The 18878-nt window shown below is 42.3% G+C and overlaps 1 protein-coding gene across 2 annotated transcripts; it reads right to left on the bottom strand.

Annotated features, from left to right (window-relative positions):
• Positions 1-4682: 4682 nt before the first annotated feature.
• Positions 4683-14875, bottom strand: LOC100170427 (cell division cycle-associated protein 7). Of its 2 annotated transcripts, XM_002936630.5 has the most exons (8): positions 14778-14875; positions 11896-12147; positions 11507-11587; positions 11229-11402; positions 10154-10297; positions 7214-7363; positions 5019-5155; positions 4683-4847 (listed from the first exon to the last, which is right to left on the bottom strand). In XM_002936630.5, the coding sequence occupies exons 1-8, from the start codon at positions 14790-14792 to the stop codon at positions 4811-4813; spliced, it is 990 nt and encodes a 329-aa protein (XP_002936676.1). In that variant the 5' UTR covers positions 14793-14875; the 3' UTR covers positions 4683-4810. The 2 variants fall into 2 exon arrangements, with proteins under 2 accessions (XP_002936676.1, XP_012813308.1); XM_012957854.3 differs by lacking the exon at positions 4683-4847 and having other exon boundaries at positions 5015-5155.
• Between the last annotated feature and the right edge of the window lie 4003 nt (positions 14876-18878).

Below are 18878 nucleotides of genomic sequence, written 5' to 3'. Positions count from 1 at the left end.
TTTTCTGCTTGTTCTCCCTGGCCGGGACCTTACTCTGCTGGGTTCCCGGTTCCAGCTCTCATGTTTTATAAGCGCCTGCCCCTTTTGTGACATTGGTGGGTGGGTCTATAAATAGAGGGGACTAGCTGAGTAAAACTCGACCAGCACATCACTAGTCACCTGTGGTTAAATCTATGCTACTGCTGGTGGGAAGGCATAAACAGTGTTTTGTTTTCCCAAAGGTAATAATCTTTGGGCAGATCCAGGAAAACAAAGCACCACGTGTGCTCTCCCACTGGCGATTGACTTTATTGCCGGTTGGAAGGCATTTCAGGGAGGTTGGTTGTCCGCGGCACCAAGGAGTTCTATAACCATATAAAGGCACGAGGCTGAGTGCTTTTATACAGGTCATGGAACTCCAAGGTGACTTCTAATATCCTTATATTTTACAGCAGGGGGTACTTTATTATAAAACACAAGTTTCAGTCAGTCTGTCATGGGACAAATTACATCACTAAGCACAATTTACAAGATTTACAGGATATACAGGGCTCTTGTGCATTATAAGGTTATAATGTATAGGATATAATTCTTGTGTATTATAAGGATATTATGCAGAAGAGCCATGAATGACTTGTACAGTATGATGTATCCTTCCAAATAGTGCTGTTAGCAATGTCAGGCATCGCTCTCTGCCTGGCTGGGGTCTTTATACTTATGTGGGACATTGTTATAGTAATGGTTAAGCTGGATAACATAGCACAAGTTATACTTGTACAGTAACTCATACAGTAGCCCTTTGCCCTTACCCTTGAAGTGTGCCATAAATTGTAAAATCCAAGTACTTGAATTTTATTTCCGGGTTCTTGATTATTCACAACTTAAATTTCTGGCCCACAAATGTGCAATATGTATTGTACAACTTGTTATGTGTATAACCCTTCTTGGTTGGCACCACTTCTTGGAGGGAATATACTTGCACTCCTCTCTTTTCATCACCAATATAGAATCTGGCCAGCATCGACCCTATATACATTGAGATCATAAAACCTGCAGTTCCTGAGAGCCATTCTTTTCATCTTATGAGAAGCTAAGCAGCCACCACTGAGATTGTGTCTATCTTTGCATAGGCAGAGAGGAGTTGGATCTGATGTATCAAAATGCACACAATTTTGTTTTCAGTGCATTATTTCCTGTCAGCTGATCTCTGATGGAGCACACAGCCCATCACAAAATGGTGGCTTGAGGGAAAAGGGCAATATTTGTATATATACATATATAGAAAAAGGCTGAGACACACACTTATAGGGGTTACAACCTGGGTGCAAATCACAAATATAATATGAATATGTAAAAAAAAATACTGATGCACACCAGGAAAATTTTCAAATAAGATATTCATATTACTGTATATACTCGAGTATAAGCCTAGTTTTTCAGCACCCAAAATGTGCTGAAAAAGTCACCCTCGGCTTATACTCGAGTCGGGTGCCATGGGTCCCTCTAGACTAGCACCCTCTCTCCTTTGTGTGCAAATTAGGCCCCCCCCCCGCAACCAGACCCTCCAGTGCCCTGGCCTAGGCTCCCACTAGCAATACTTATTTCCCCTTACATCTCCTCCGGGACCGGGTCTGCTGCCAGTTTGTGCAATGAGCGTGGGTTAGTACTCATATTGTTTTTGTTGACCCTCTTCTCCGCTTACAGAGCTAGTTTACTGTTTTTCTTTGAAATAAATATTGAAAAACATATACCCCACTGATGCCTCAATTAATGTAATTTTATTGGTATTTATTTTGCTTGTTAAAACTTAGCAGTAGCTGCTGCATTTTCCACCCTAGGCTTATACTCGAGTCAATAAGTTTTTCCAGTTTTCTTGGGTAAAGTTAGGTACCTCGGCTTATATTCGGATCGGCTTATACTCGAGTATATATGGTATTTGGATTGATGTTTTGGTCCTCACCCGGGACCTTTATCAAGATGAAATCAGCATTTATATATATATATATATATATTCCAGTTTGGTAAGATTCTTTGATAGGCCATTTAATATGATGTCTGTTGGTTATTCTGGGGGTAAAGTTTTCCTTTAAGCCACAAAAGCTTGTTACACCCATTCATAATATCCTCTGAAATATGTTATTAAATATCATACTGCAGGTAGTGGCCTGGGCACACTGCCCAAGGGTGCTGTTTCCCCTTAACACAGCTACAGGCTAATAGCATGCAGTATAGCTGCTTAGAAATCAGTTGTGCCTGCAGCATGCATCTGTGCGGTTTGCTTAGTAGTCATGCAGCATGTAAATGTTAGCTCTGAGCAATAAAGCATTGATACCTAGCAAGCTAGTAGTACATAGGAAAAGGCTGAAGCTTTGATACATATACCAAGTGTAACCAAAAGCAATTTAGCCTACTGATCCAATGCACAGAAATGATTGCTAGCACCAGCAGTTGTCTCTATCACTTTCATTTTTTTGTGTGTCTTGGCCTGGGAAATCTGGCCTGTTGGCAGAGCTCAGACCCAGATATTAAAATCACCACAGTGGCTAACCCTGCCATAGATTATATCAAAGTCATTGTAAACATGGATCATAACTTTGTGGCCAGACCTGAAAGGTAACACACAGGGCAGATTCATAAGTATAAACACAGACTGGGTATCTGCCCCATGTGGCACGAGCCAAAGGGCAGTTAGACAAATTTCAGTAGTTTACTTGCTCCCCTCAAGAAGCCCTTGGGCAGAACTTTTCAGGCCAGTTAGCACTTTTGATGTAGATATCAAACAAATGTCCGATTTATTATAACAAGGTTACAACAATGTTTTTATGTTTGTATCAAAGGGAAGCCCCCTTGCCAAATGTCTGATGCCAAAGTAGAACAGTCTCAGAAGCATTCCCTGCAACAGGAGAACTGGTGTTTGAGGGAAAAATCATGACCCTAAAGGTTCAGCTATTTTTTTTCCTCCCAATAACTGGTTCATGCCCAATGGGCTCCAAGATCACATTGTTCTTTCAAGCACTGGAATCTGCTTGTCTGTGCCATCTTCAGGCAGTTTTGCCAAGCACGTTTCTGGCTTTCCTTTGTATCCGTCAAGCTCAAACGTGGTCTAGTGATTCTGTATGTGCAGTTTTTTACCGTTGCAAGATGCAAGTTGCTGAGCTGGACTGAGCCGAATGCAATCCACACAGCCCTTTTAGTTTGTATTAGAACAGTTATTACTAATGGTACATCAGGATAGCTGGGTTTGAGCAGCACAAATTCCCTTTAACTAATAGATAAATGCAGATTGGTCTTTGTATCCTTTCTTGCTAATGGTCATGGTTCTTTTACAGTCTTGTATGCCACTAATCTAACAATTAAGTTTCCTTTCAAACATGAAATTGATTAGGTATTTTTTGAATAAACTTTTTCACCTGTACCACTGCCTTTGACAGCACCATTGAAGGACATTGACCAAAGAACATTGTAAAAAGCTATGAAAGCAAAAACAAAGTCATAGTCATTTGTATGGCAAGGGTCATTGAATTTTAGTAAGGTATCAGGCAGTGAAAGATTTACTAAGTTATATATTTGTAATGAAATCAATACCAGCACATCACATATTCCCTTTTCTGCCTACAGAACCCTTCCTCCTGGGTGGGTGATATTCTCTTCAGTAACAGTTTGACAAAAAAAAGACCCAAATATTCTCTGCCAGTCTTAAATGGATAAATAACAACATACAAGTTTCATTTTAGTATGATGTAGATGGGGGAATAATCAGGAGACTAACTTTAGCCTTTCCCCCCCCTCCTGTTCAGAGCTTGGGTAAAAAAAAAAAAAAAAGCAAACACATTTTGGAATTGCAGCTGCTATCTGGTTGCTAGGGTAAATTCTATCCTAGCAACCAGGCAGGCAGTGGTTTAAATAAAAGACTGGAACAGAAACAGTCCTTTTCAGCTTTCAGATAAGGGTCACTGACCATAACAGCCAAGAAGAAAAGCATAATACACAAAAAAAAAAAAAAACACTGTTGAAACTGGCACTCTCGTGTAAAACCAATTTATATGTCTGGGTGCAATCCAAAAAAGGTATACGAATTCCTGAAAAAAGGTACCGCTCACTCAGGACTTTATAATAAAATTTCTAAAATGGATTCTTAAGTCCTGAGTGAGCGGTACCTTTTTTCAGGAATTCGTATACCTTTTTTGGATTGCACCCAGACATATAAATTGGTTTTACACGAGAGTGCCGGTTTCAACGGTGTATGTGTAATATATATATATATATAATTTTAAACATATACATATATACACTGTATATATATTCCACCCACAAAGATAGCAAAAGGTTAAGACTGTTATGGCTGCTGGAATTATTTACGCGAGCAGTTTTTCTATGCGATGCTGAATGACAGACTTCAGTGGACAATGTGGAGTTCTGCTCTTATGGGCAGGTCTGCACGTAACCACAATGGCTGCCAAATAAGCAGAATAAAGCTGGTTAGACTTGTACAGTTTGACAAAAACAGAAACCTGGCATCATAAAGCCTCAAGTCAAGTTTGTCTTCTTTGCACAAAAATCAATTTGTCTGGACATTAAAGGATCCTTACTGCATTGGTGTGCCTGCTTTATCCCTTGATGGCATAACCCAGAACTGCAATAGTTATAACACAGCATGGAAATGATTACAGGCATATCCATCACAGAATTCCTTCACTACAAAACCAGTATAAAAAGTGTGCATTTTTATTCACATTTAACAAGTAAAAATACAAGAAAACTTATGACAAGTGCTTTAAAAACCAGACAGGGGCCCGAGGAACACTGGAAAGGTTTTCAGGTCTGTGAAACATTAAGAGTCAGAGTCTTCATCTTTTGAGTTTCTCAGGCTGCAAACAAGAAAAAAGTGTGAAAAGTATAAATGCCCACTGAAGGCCATAAATATGGTGTAGTACTAGGATATATTACAACACCTATAATAAGGTCTAAGGGGGTACATGGAGGGGGTACATTGGCTTAAAAAAAATTCTATAAATATATATATTTCATATTAGACTCACCTATTTAAATAGGTATGAACATCACTATAGCCATGGTAACGCGCTAAAGGAAAAAGTATTCCTGTGGCACAGCGGCCATCTCTTTGGCGACAGAAGCTGCAGTTACAGATCTCTCTGCATGGAGGGCAACGCCAGTCCTAGGGGAAAATCAGTTCAAGCAATGCTAAAAGGTGCGGAATGTAACATTACACAAATCAAGATTTAAGTGCCATACAAGCTGTGTGTATTTTAAAGGAACAGTAACACCAAAAAATGAAAGTGTATAAAAATAATGACAATATTTTGTACTGTTGCCCTGTGCTGGTACACCTGGTGTGTTTGCCTCAGAAACACTACTATAATTTATATAAATAAGCTGCTGTGTAGCCATGGGGGCAGCTGTTCAAAGGAGAAAAGGCACAGGCACATGGCAGATAACAGATAAACCCCCATTATATTCTACAGAGTTTATCTGTTATCTGCTATGTAACCTGTGCCTTTTCTCCTTTTTTCCAGGTTGAATGGCTGCCCCAGGGCTACACAGCAGCTTATTTATATTAGTTATAGTACCGTTTCTTTAGCAAATACACAACTTTACCTGTGCAGGGTAACAGTACATTATAGTTTAAATACTTTAATACATTTTCATTTTTGGTGTTACTGTTCCTTTAAGTAGAAATCAAATGCAAGTAAAAAGCTGATACAGTAGGAGAAGAATCAGCCCCGTCTGGCATAAGCCTAACTGTTATTTAAGGGCTTGTTCACCTTTAAATTAACATTTAGTATGATGTAGACAAATAGAGAAGTTTGGATTTGGTTTTCATTTTTTGCAGTTTTGGCTATTTAACCTTCCCCCCCCCATTTGAAATCTGGAAATATGTAGAAGTGGAATTTGAAAACTAAATAAAGACAAATTGCAGAGTTGCTAGGAATAGGACTTTCTATAAACATATTAATGTAAGTAGCTGTGACAAGTAGCTGCTACTAAGTAGCTCAGTGTGTCTTCACCCTTAACAGTAAGGCAGGCATTCCCCAAGGATAATGTCTCAAACTCAAATCCTCCCTCAGTCTTTTTAAAACTAAACTTAGAGACTACCTTTTGGAGTCCTTACCCAGCACCTGATCTGGGAACCGACACTTATATTGTAGTGTCACCCACTGTGACCTACAGCACTTATACTGCATTTTCCTATTTGTGTCTGTAAGTTTCCCTCCCATATAGCTTGTAAGCTCTACGGGGCTGGGACCTCTATCCTCTTGTGTCTTTGACTCTTATCTTATTGCAACTGTATCTCGTATTTATTTGTATTTATTGTTATACTTTGTATTTATCTATTATTATCTTAATAACCCCCTGTTTGTATTAATGTATTCTACTGTACAGCGCTGTGTACATAAGTATCGCTTTATAAATAAAGATATACATACAATCTGTACAGTGGAGGAGTCTGCCCCTGTCTGAATGAGACTATCCAGCAACACCTAAAGTTCTTACTTTAAATGGACTGCCTCTCACTACCTTTTTGTAAGGTAATTTCAAAACACAATAGGATGGCTATGGGTATAGCAATGGTTGTGGTTAGGCAGTCTGAAACAGTGGCCTTTTAGGCACTGGAAGCAGAGGTTGCAGAAGCTGGTAAAAAAGCACGAGGGCTATAAATGATATATTCTGAATATTGCCATTTGATAAATAGAAAGGGGAAAAATTATGAACCAGGCCTAATGCAGAGTACCCAAAATGAATAAGTCCAGCCTCACTTTCTAATCGGAGATGTCAGATTTTAGATATGTGAGCATTTAACAGCATTAAAATAGACTCCTGAGATTACAGGTTACATTCTGTCTTGGATTATGTTCACAAACTCTATTTATAGGAGTACATAATCCATTTACAAAAAAAAAAAAAAAAAAAAAACCATTGACATTACACCAGAACCCTAACAGTAACTTTGTAAGTAGGAGTAGGAGCTGGTAATGCACCAACTAAAGGACTAAATTATGTGCACCCCTGGCAGACCCCAGCTACTTATAGTGTCTCTTTGCTACATGGCTGCAAAAAGAAAACAACCTCGTGTCTGAGACAATGTTACAAGTAGCATTCCCAATATATTACTAATAAACCACAATTGGAATTCTACAGGTTTATGGTCTCTAAAGCATTGCTCACTTGTCATTCACAATATTTTGTCCCATGAAATGGTTTAGCTTTAACTTACAGGATCCAGAAGAGCTTTTCTCACATCTTCTCCATATCTGTTTCTCAAGCATGGCCCACAAAATTGCCCCCTAACACCTGGACACTCTGCATTGCGGCAGTTTGTCTTTGTATCAGTTGTCTTCTGGCGGCACTGATGGCAGGTGGTGCCCTGGGTTCAATAAAGGGAAATTCTGAAATTATGGATCCCTCACAAGTGCAAACAAGAACTCTATGTGGAAGCATCTAAAGCGCAAGTAAGGCATGTTTGTTTATATGCAAAATTTGCAATTTGGAATATTTAAGTGGCAGCAAATCCTACAAGGCTTGTCCTTGAAAAACTAGGTGGAAATATATTTTATATACTGAATTTACTGCACAAGCCTAAAGGCTCAGCATCTCTATAGTAGTAATGATTCAGGCTTTTAAATTTGTCACAGGACCATGTGTCAGTGACATGCACATGCTCAGTGTGCTCTGGGAAACTTGGGGTTGTTGTAAATCAAGCAGAAGGTTTGCCTGTCAATCTAATGCAGCAGGGCTGCTTTTTAAATTCTGATGCAAGTTGCACTATTTCAAAGCTGCCATTTTCTATTATGCTTTACTAATAAGCCTTATGTCTATGAAGATTCTCATTCATCCAGGTCATGATATACAGTATCTAGTAGAATTAAGTCTAAAACAACTGGACTTTTCTGAGTTTTTCTTGAAAACGTTTCACCACTCATCCGAGTGGCTTCTTCAGTTCACTTCACTTTTTTGACAAAGTCCATGGAGTTCTGAATGTGGTGTACTGTTGGAAACAGTACACCACATTCAGAACTCCATGGACTTTGTCAAAAAAGTGAAGGGGTTAAAGCTGGAGATCGATGATACAATGGTGTCCTATGACGTAACATCTCTGTTCACATGCATACCCACTGCCGAGGCAATTGATAGTGAGGAAACGGCTGAAACAAGACACCACCCTCAGCAGCAGAACAAAGCTGACCCCAGAACAAGTTTGTTCCTTACTGGACCTATGTCTCAATACCACTTACTTCAAGCATAAGGAAGTTTTCTATAGACAAAAACATGGCTGTGCCATGGGTTCGCCTGTGTCTCCAATTGTAGCGAACCTTTACATGGAAGAAGTGGAAAAGAAAGCCCTGGACACCTTCAAGGGAACAACACCAAGTCATTGGTTCAGATATGTGGATGACACCTGGGTCAAAATTAAAGAACGCGAGGTTCCAGCCTTCACCAAACACAAACTCGGTGGACAAAAACATCACGTTCACAAGGGAAGATGTGAAAGACAGCAAACTGGCTTTTTTGGACTGTGCTATAGTTATCAAAGAGGGGAGGGACCTGGATATTGAAGTATACAGGAAACCCACCCACACAGACCAGTACTTGCTGTTTGATTCCCACCACCCTTTGGAACATAAACTGGGTGTAATTAGGACTCTACATCGGGCTGAAACTGTGGCATCCAATGCAGAGGCTAAGGAGAAAGAATATAAACATCTAAAAGGAGCTCTGAAAACTTGTGGGTACCCAGACTGGGCTTCATCAAAACCAAATCAAAGACCAACAGAAAGACCAGACCTACAAACAGAAGGGAGGAACACAGCAGGCGAAACATAGTCATCCCATATGTTGCTGGAACATCGGAAAAACTTAGGCGAATTTTCAACAAACATCGCATTCCTGTGTTTTTCAAACCCAGCAACACCCTGAGACAAAAGCTGGTGCACTCGAAAGACCCAACACCCAAGCACATGAAAAGTAATGTGGTCTATGCTGTCCAGTGTAGTGAAGAGTGCTCAGACTTATACATTGGGGAGACAAAACAACCTCTCTGTAAGAGAATGGCCCAACATAGGCGGGCAAACTCCTCAGGACAAGACTCGGTGGTCTATCTACACCTCAAAGAAAAAGGTCACTCTTGAGGACAGTAACGTGCATATTTTGGACCGAGAGGACAGATGGTTTGAAAGAGGTGTGAAAGAGGCCATTTATGCCAACCTGGAAAAACCATCCCTGAACAGAGGAGGGGGCCTGAGACACCGCTTGTCACCAACATACAATGGCGCGTTGACATTCTTACCCCGGCAGTTTCACACCAGTTCACACTTCCAGTCATGTACTTTGAAGGATTAACACCTTCATCAATGAGAATCTTGGTACCATTGTGATTGGATCATACCTTCTTACACCTGTCAGTTTCAGCTAACACCTAACTGAACAAGTTCAATGGAACCATTGTGATTGGATGTCTGTGACTCTACCACCATCAAGAGTTTAAATACCGGGGAATTCCCTACCAGTCATTTGAACGGAAGAAGCCACTCGGATGAGTGGTGAAACGTTTTCAAGAAAAACTCAGAAAAGTCCAGTTGTTTTAGACTTAATTCTACTAGATACTGAATAAGCCTTATATTGCAACATTTAGATTCTATGTATACAGTATATTGCAAGTCTGTCCCTAAGCTCAGGTAAGTGACAGCAGCACAGAGCATGTGCAGTGAATCAGCAGAAAAGATGGGGGGCTACTGGGGCATCTTTGGGGGCACAGATCTTCCCTCCTAAAGGGCTGTGGTTGCCTTGGGCTGGTAAGAAGGCCAAAACACAATGTACAATATTTCTGGCATATTACTTCAGTTATGGTTTAGTTCTCCTTGAACGAGATGCTGGTGAGAAAGTTATTCACACACTAAGCACTAAACCAAAGACCACCTTTGAAATGGGAAGATTCACAGATGTTCTTAAATGTTTGGTCATGAACAAACAAGCATTTGCTGGTCTCTCTGGGGAGAAGATGACCACTGAAAGTTGAAAGAATAAGTAAAAGCATTAGTTCTGTGCTAGAACTTGGTCTGTCTTCATAGGTGCAACCTGCAGGAATGCACAAACCCCAATTATCACATGGTGCAATTTGCCTGAACTCATAGGTGCAGAACACAGCATTAGTGCTTACATGGACAGTGTTGTAGACTTTATCCCTTACAGAATCAGCAACATTTTTCAGCTCATCTTCAGTTATTTCCTCCACTGGTCGTACAATATGGGGAATAGTTAGAGCACTCGGACGAGGGGGGCGACGTCTCCTAGGAGCCTCTTCCTGGAGTGGTGGGAAATAAAAAAACAAAGATGTATGGACTTCACATGCTTTCACTCAAGCTACAGACCCATAGAGGCAATATCCCATAGAGCAAATGTTTTCAATTCTTTAGAATATGACTGGTCTACCTTAAACTTTAGAATACATTGCATTTTAGTACCTTATCTGCTTTGCAGTGTGGGCCTTACAAAACTTTGAATGCTATAACACACACACAAAACCAACAGAGCACACCCTATAAGGCAATCACAGGACTTAATGTGAAGAAAAGATGATTTATTGTTCAAAACATAAAACTAACGTTTTGGCTGTCTCCACAGCCTTTTTCACTTTGTTTTGAACAATAAATCATCTTTTCACATTAAGTCCTGTGAGTGCGGTATCCATCTCGTAAAAGGTTTCCTGAAATTTCAATACTGCACCCGGGCGTTCAGTGACATTATATTATAATTCTCACACACAAAAAACACACACCACACACACCCCCCACCCTCTATTATAGTCATATGACTACCGTTACATGCATACAATACCATTTCATTCCTATGGTTCCGTTTCTGCTGCAATTGCCAACACGCTACCACAGTTTTTGTTTTGCAAAAAGGAAAGCAAGCATTTTTTGTTTCTTTAAAGATCAGGCTAGCATGGGTTAGACATATCCGATTAAACTGATTCTCTCTATTCTGGCCATACAACTGTATAACTCACCCCCCCATCCCGTATGAAACTAAGATTTATAGAATGGGCCCTTGGAACATATTTCATTAAATGCAGCATTCTGCACACGTTTATAAACTGGCAATCCCAGTGTGTTTGGGTCCAAATCATCACTGAGGCACTGAAGATCACAGAAAAGTCGTACTATAAATTGAATTTTACTTTCTCCCCTCATAAAAGGATTGTTGTTGCATAACCAACATTCCATCCTTACTTCTTCAGCCATTAAGTCATCCTGGAGTCTGTCCATCAGGTGTTGCCTTCTGTCTCTATCAGGAGAGGTGGGTTCCACACCTCCCATGGAACGAGTCAGACGGCGGCTAGAACGGTCTGGGTTCCTTCTCAATTGCTGCTGGCTAAGAGAGGCTCGAGGGGGCCTCCTGGATTTCTGAGAATAATGAAGATTTATTAAGAACAAACGTTTAAAAAGAGGCAGTTTGGAACAATGGTTCTAAACACACGCATCCCATACACACGACAAACTCTACAAACCTGTCCACTCCCTTCCTGCTTTCCATCTTCTGAGAGTAAGTTTCCTGGTAGTTTCTCCAAGTCTGCCATTAGTTTGGCCAGCTGAAATATGGAAAGAGTACATGTCATATTACTTGTTCAAGATTAGAAACTCACCATGCAGGTCAGCATACACCAATAGCAAGAGATTATGTTATCCAGACTAATAGTGAAATACTTTGTTAGACTGGAAAATATACATCTATGTATGCAATCTGCAATATAAATAGGCATTAAAGATATGACCACCTGGGGCCCAATACTTTCAGTGACAACTAAGAATGTTTCACTTGCTCTATTGACCTCTTGTGCCAGTGCAGTTTTGCTACAGTAACCCATTTGCTGCAAAGTTATCTGTTGGCAGCACAAACCATGGCTTTGTTGTCACGTATGTTCTTTGCTCTCTTCTGTAAGAAGTCATTTGGCTGTTCCTCCTCAGAGTCTGAGGAGCAGCTTTTGGGCACTGGTGGGGGCAAGGTCTGGGGTTCCGTAGAACAGCTGTCAGCATCTTCTGAGGATTCTTCACTGCTCTCAGACAGGGGGGTCCGTTTCAGAGCCACCCGGAGGGAGAACCTGCTGCCCCTCTGTGCCATACCTTCTGGTGGATTTGCTCGGCCCAACTCCTGGAATTACATGAGACAAGATAGTTCAAGCCAGTACTACAGTAGATGCATACAATACAGTTAGATCCTGTCCTTGGTTAGAACAGCCAGCATGCAGGGCCCAAAGGCAATTTAAAAAAACGCATTTGCCAGACATTCGTTAAATGTATTTGAGGAACGCACATTAGCATTCCTGGCTCAGACAGCAGAATAAACTTTGTATAATAACCTGCATATCCAAAGCAGTGCAGACTTGTAACCTGTGGTGGTGGTGGTGGTGGTGGGGGGGGGGAGCAGTAGGTCTGTGAGATTTAAAGCAATTATTTATGCTTTCAACTTGGAAGGTTAAAAGCCATGACTTATAGGTTTAGTCATTAGAGAGATCAGCATACAGTCAATATCAATAGTGCAAACTAAGGCTAATAACATTAAATACAAAGGATGCAACCACTACTATACACCACAAGCTCTGTATTGCCTTCGGGCTTTATAGTGCCTTGGAGGAATCAAAGGCTGCATTGTAGCAGACCTAATTTGCAAATAGAGCAAAATGGACCACAGCTCCACCACATTTTCATGATACTAGACTAGGGAACCCATTGGTTGACTGCTAGCCTATAGTGTGAAGTAAGAGTATGAAACATGTGATGCAAAACAGGACTTGGCTACTGTACAGGACCATAAACCTCCAGCTACAACAATGCTTAACAAAAGGATTTTGGAAAGACCACCAAGAAACAGGAAACCAGAGCTGGAATATTAATCCGATAAATCACAGTCCAGCAACTTTCATTTATCTGAAGACTTCAAATGAGTTGGAAAGCTTACACCCAGGGTGTCTAGTTATGGCACCCAGCTGGCTTTATATTTGAAAGAAAGCCAATTTTATTTGTACTTTGCTCTAGAACAGGGCTGTGCATCTGGAGGCCCATAGGCCAGATTTGACCACCAAGAGATGTTTATGGCCCACAGCCTGCATGGATTTCACCATATGACAATTTTTTATTTAATCTGGCCCTCACACATGCCACAGGAGATATAACAATTACATGTAAAGTTAGACAGGGCTGCTGATAGGATATCAGGAAACACCACCATGTGGCAGCAGAGCTCCATGCATGCAACCTGCTAAAGGAGCTGGGTCATTTTTTAAGCTAAACATGATTGTTAAGAAGTTATACTAACCAACACTGCACATGAACATTATGTTTGTACTGAATATTATGTGGTTCACTAATTACATTTCAACCCACGTGAAGTAATTCTCATACTTATCAAGAAGGTAGGGTTTTGTACTTGTGTGAGTTAATAGAATACTGTTAACATGACAAAAAAAACCATTACTGTGACTTATTAGGTGGTCACTCATTTGGCAAAGCACATCTTTCTTTTGATATGCTCACCTAAGGTGGCCAACATTGGGCTAATTTGGTTTACTAGGGCCTGTCAAATTGCAAGTATAGGAGCCATCAAAGTGAGGACTGCACCAGTAAGCCAATGTGGCCCCCTATCTGGTGGAAAAAAATCAAATGAGCCCGTTCAACACATGGCCAGTTTTTGGCAGATGATGGTCAAGTAGGCCCAGCTGGTTCCCCATACACAGGCAAAAAAGCTGCAGGATCGCTCTGGAGAACCTGAATTGGCAGCTTAAATCTGTGCATGGTAACCCTAAAACCTAAAAGTGAATACAGCTAAAAATTCTCTTTTATATGCTGTATTAACTACACCAGCCTAAAGTTATTAAAGAGAAAATGATGTTGGTCCATCATATAAGATTTATGAAAATCTGATGCTAACTGCACTGGTTGCCATGTAGTAATTATCTGTATTAATTACTAATCAGTAATGCTCCGCAGCACAGAGCATGGGCAGTCAATCAGCAGATAAGATGGGGAGCTTCTGGGGCAGGGTTGCCAGGCTGGCAGTTTTTCCACCAAACTGGGCCTTAAAGTCCAGGTGGGCTTCCAAAGTACAAACTCACAAAAGGTATGGATGGGATGGATTAGGGCTACTTTTTGGAGCCTTGGTGGATTTGTACTTTGAAAACCAACAAACTTATTTTCCCCCCTAGTGTACCTGGCATGCCCCTGTCAGTGCATGTTGGGTAATGTAGTTTGTATTTAACAATTAGCCCACAGCCAAGGTTAATTTAAACTACATTATCCAACATGCAATGGGACTGGTGTAAAAAGAAGCTCTTTTTTCTACTTTGCTTTGCTGCTTTTTTAACCTCTCACTCCTAATGTTTGCATTACAATCTGCTCCGTTATGAGACGGTGTACTACTGCTTTGTACTGTGATGTGAGGGGGATGCAGTCTGTTACTTTCTTTTCTTGAGTTATAATTCAGGATTGCTTAGGGTTTCTGAGAGTTGTAGTTAAACACACCCATATGCATATCATGTCTGGGGTTAATGCAATATTCTAAATCCATTCCTGCTATGACATACCTCCCAACATATACTCACATATATTCACTGCTGGTAATTGGAAAGGGGTCCAAAGTTATGTAACACCCATCCCTGCACCCCACAGTCCCACCTGCAAAGCCCTGATAATCCTGTGAGAAATACATACTAAACAGCCTCAGTCTATACAAAGCACTGAAAGGAAATGGCTTTGGGGATTGTTTCCTATCAGCTTTCCCAATACCTGTCTCCCAGGCATCCTGTCAGCATACACCTGTACCCTCTCCCACCTGGATATTCTTATACACACGGACTGAGCCCGCCCAGGGGGGGAGGAGTGGGCTTATTACACTCAGCTGGATCAGAAACAGCACTAATGATGGGTATAATGTGGTGGCCCCAGCCTACATGCTGCACACATGCTCAGGTATAAGATTGACACGGGCTCAGCTTGAGATCTGTGGGACACAGTATGATATTTGTGGCAGAAGGCCGCTTCCCCACCCTATTATGCACTGATTTCTGTGTACACTTGTGAATCCCACATCCACTGTATAAAAAGTGCCTTATTCACATGTAGGGACCCATAGGGTTAATAGCCCCTATGGATTTAAATCCCTGGGTGGAAGGGAATGTATCTAAGTAAGTTAATTTACATATGTATGCTATTGGCTAGCAGGTCCACTTCCTGCCTCACATTGATATAGTGCTGGGAAAGAAGCAGTACTTCCCTCTTGGCTTCCACCTGAAGAACAGATGAGATGGCTGCTGGGAGCCTGGGTATGGCCCCAGTAAAATTCAGGAAACAGGGCCTTGTGTAGAGGTGGCCAAGCCGTCTGGGTGCCTCCACCACTGCTTCCCCCTAACCACCCCCCTCCTGCTAGTGCACCATGCGTGTCGTTGGGTGGGGGAGTACAGCATGTAGAGCGTGCAGAGGGGCGAGCGTAGGAAATATGTGGTGGGGGTAAGAGAACCCGGACTAGGGGTTGGTGACAGAGGTACCTGTCCAGCACCCCTTCACCGTTGCACCCTAGGCAGGTGCCTCTTCTGCCTACCCATAGTTCCTGGCCCTGGCCTTGTGAATGAGGCATTAGTTAGTGGCAGGTGTAGCCTGGTACCAGTACACTCTAGGGGGCACATTCATTAAAATTCATAAAAATTTGCGTATTTTCTGCAATATTTTCGTTAATTTGTGTGACTAAAATCGTATTTGTCGCAACGAGTACAAAAGTTTCAGATTCATTCAAGCTTCAGTATAGTGACTATCCTTGGGCCAGGTTGGAGCTGCAGAGTGCCATTGAGCCCTATGGGAGACTTTCCTTGGGCCGGGTTGGAGCTGCAGAGTGCCATTGAGCCCTATGGGAGGCTTTCCTTGGGCCAGGTTGGAGCTGCAGAGTGCCATTGAGCCCTATGGGAGACTTTCCTTGGGCCGGGTTGGAGCTACAGAGTGCCATTGAGCCCTATGGGAGACTTTCCTTGGGCCGGGTTGGAGCTGCAGAGTGCCATTGAGCCCTATGGGAGACTTTCCTTGGGCCAGGTTGGAGCTGCAGAGTGCCATTGAGCCCTATGGGAGACTTTCCTTGGGCCAGGTTGGAGCTGCAGAGTGCCATTGAGCCCTATGGGAGACTTTCCTTGGGCCAGGTTGGAGCTGCAGAGTGCCATTGAGCCCTATGGGAGACTTTCCTTGGGCCAGGTTGGAGCTGCAGAGTGCCATTGAGCCCTATGGGAGACTTTCCTTGGGCCAGGTTGCAGCTGCAGAGTGCCATTGAGCCCTATGGGAGACTTTCCTTGGGCCGGGTTGGAGCTGCAGAGTGCCATTGAGCCCTATGGGAGAATTTCCTTGGGCCGGGTTGAAGCTGCAGAGTGCCATTGAGCCCTATGGGAGACTTTCCTTGGGCCGGGTTGGAGCGGCAGAGTGCCATTGAGCCCTATGGGAGACTTTCCTTGGGCCGGGTTGGAGCTGCAGAGTGCCATTGAGCCCTATGGGAGACTTTCCTTGGGCCGGGTTGGAGCTGCAGAGTGCCATTGAGTCCTATGGGAGACTTTCCTTGGGCCGGGTTGGAGCTGCAGAGTGCCATTGAGCCCTATGGGAGACTTTCCTTGGGCCTGGTTGAAGCTGCAGAGTGCCATTGAGCCCTATGGGAGACTTTCCTTGGGCCAGGTTGGAGCTGCAGAGTGCCATTGAGTCCTATGGGAGACTTTCCTTGGGCCAGGTTGGAGCTGCAGAGTGCCATTGAGTCCTATGGGAGACTTTCCTTGGGCCGGGTTGGAGCTGCAGAGCCCTATGGGAGGCTTCCAAAATCATGCACATGCACGATCGCTTGGATACAAAAATTTTGTCACTTTCGGATCGTACCACAATATTTTTGTCCAAGCACAACGTGACTTTTCGCAAAATTAACGCACATCAGAAATGTTTGTGTTTAATGCGAATTTTTGCAAATCGTACTCGTAATTACTACTTGGGCAGGGTGTCGGAATAGAGGAATTCCCTGACTTGATAAAGGTCACTATGGTGTGTGGCAGAGGTGAAGTCAGATTCCTGCCAAGTGTGCTCTGGATTTGAAATTGCCTGTACCACATGCCTCTGAGAAACTGTGCTGTGAGTAAACTCTATGGATGGTAAATAAACACGCACTTGATTTTGTGACTGCCCCCAAAGCCAATATCCTAGGGGCCAGTGGAAAATAATGCAGAGAAAATCACAAAACAGCATATTTATTATAGTGTGTAAGGCAGCATCACCGGTGATGTTGCTCATAGTAACCAATAAGCAATTTGATTTTAACAGTCACAAGTTAGAAAACAAAAGCGAACATCTTATTGGTTGCTATGGGCATTACCGATGCTGGCTTTCACACTGTAACAAATAAGCCCCATTGTGTAGCTGGCTTTATTCCAGTCCTGCAAAGCCCACTAACCCACCCCACAGGCTAAAAGGGTAGTCTGCTTTTAAATGTACTTTAAGCATGTTGCAAACAGTGATTTTCTATAGCAATTTGTTTTTATTTTTTAAGTGTTTGTGGTTTTTAAATAAAAAAATCTTTGTGTTCTGCAGCTCTGCATTTTAGAATTTCTAAAGCTAACTGTTGCTAGGGTATAGTTTACCCTAGTAACTAGGCAGTAATGAAGGTTTAAATAAGAGGCTGAAAGATAAATATAACTGGGCCTGAACAGAAAGATAAACTAAAGTCTCACAGAGCAGAGCAATTTTTTTTGCCTGCCAGGGTCAGTGACTGAAAAGCTTAAAAGAGGCAGAATAATTTGAAAACTATTTTAAAAATGAAAACCGATTCAGTGATCCCCAACCAATGGCTCAGGAACAACATGTTACTCAACCCCTTTCTATGTTTCTCTCAGTGGCCTCAAAGTAGGCGCCCATTTTTCAATTTGTGGCTTGGAGACAAGTTTTGGAAGCACAGAGACACAATTTTATACCAAGCAGAGCCTCCTGCAGGCAAGCAGTCCATATGGGGCAACCAAATAGCCCTTAGGGCAGTGGCAGACGGGGAGATTAGTCGCCCCGCTACGATTTCCCGAAGTCGCCCGACGTTCCCTCTCAAGGCAACTTCGGGAAATCGTAGCGAAGTGTATGCCATACCACTCTTGCTGGTGGGATGGCATTGCGGCGTGATTATTTGCCCTCGGCAGCAAAGATTTCTTGTGGGGCGACTAATCTCCCCGTCTGCCACTGCACTTATTTGCATCCATCAGATCATGGATTCCACCAATTGCTGCAATTTAGCCACCATAGGTTAATACACAAGTTGCCGTGACTAACCACGCGCTGATTAGCAGCACGCCAATTAGTCACCGTGGCTTTTTAAAAAGGGTGTCTTCACCCTAAGGAAAACTCTGTTATTTACCATTCAGTAAAAGGATAGGAAGGTTTGTGCCTGGAATGAAGAAACCTGGTAACTTTATAGCATAATTCAAGCACATTGCCTGCAAAAATGTTGGCACATTAGTGAACCCTCTGAACAAGGGGCACACTGATTTTTTGAAACATTAGTATGATAGAATATGTAGCTATATAAACTCCTTGTGCCCCGACAGCTTTGGCACTAAGAGTTGATGCCTGTTACTGTACATGCAACATAGTGCCGAGCTATTGAATGTGGCATGCCAATGGGAAGAGCTGGCTTGAAAGGAAGGAGCCAGCATATACATTTACATATAAAACTTGCACTCATTCTGTGTTCTCTAGTTATAGGGTCCAGTTTTGGCTTGCTAAGTTCCCAGAGCAGCACTCCCCCGTCATGTAGATACGCCCCACAGCTAGTATCCTTGACTTTGTCTGACTTTCCTCCTCCCATGTGTAACTCCTCCACCTGCTGTGCCAGCA

The sequence above is a fragment of the Xenopus tropicalis genome, chromosome 2 (genome assembly GCF_000004195.4).
Source record: "Xenopus tropicalis strain Nigerian chromosome 2, UCB_Xtro_10.0, whole genome shotgun sequence".
Classification (NCBI taxonomy): Eukaryota; Metazoa; Chordata; class Amphibia; order Anura; family Pipidae; genus Xenopus; species Xenopus tropicalis.
The sequence above is the reverse complement of the archived record's forward strand: the minus strand, read 5'-3'. Positions and strand labels throughout refer to the sequence as shown.

Bases quoted from the DNA above. Each gene is read 5' to 3' on its own strand.
- LOC100170427 (XM_002936630.5), bottom strand. The intron at 5,156-7,213 runs GTAAGTTAAAGC...ATTTTCCCCTAG, and splicing joins GAAAAGCTCTTCTGGATCCT to GACTGGCGTTGCCCTCCATG. The intron at 4,848-5,018 runs GTGAGTCTAATA...TCTTGTTTGCAG, and splicing joins GTTCATACCTATTTAAATAG to CCTGAGAAACTCAAAAGATG.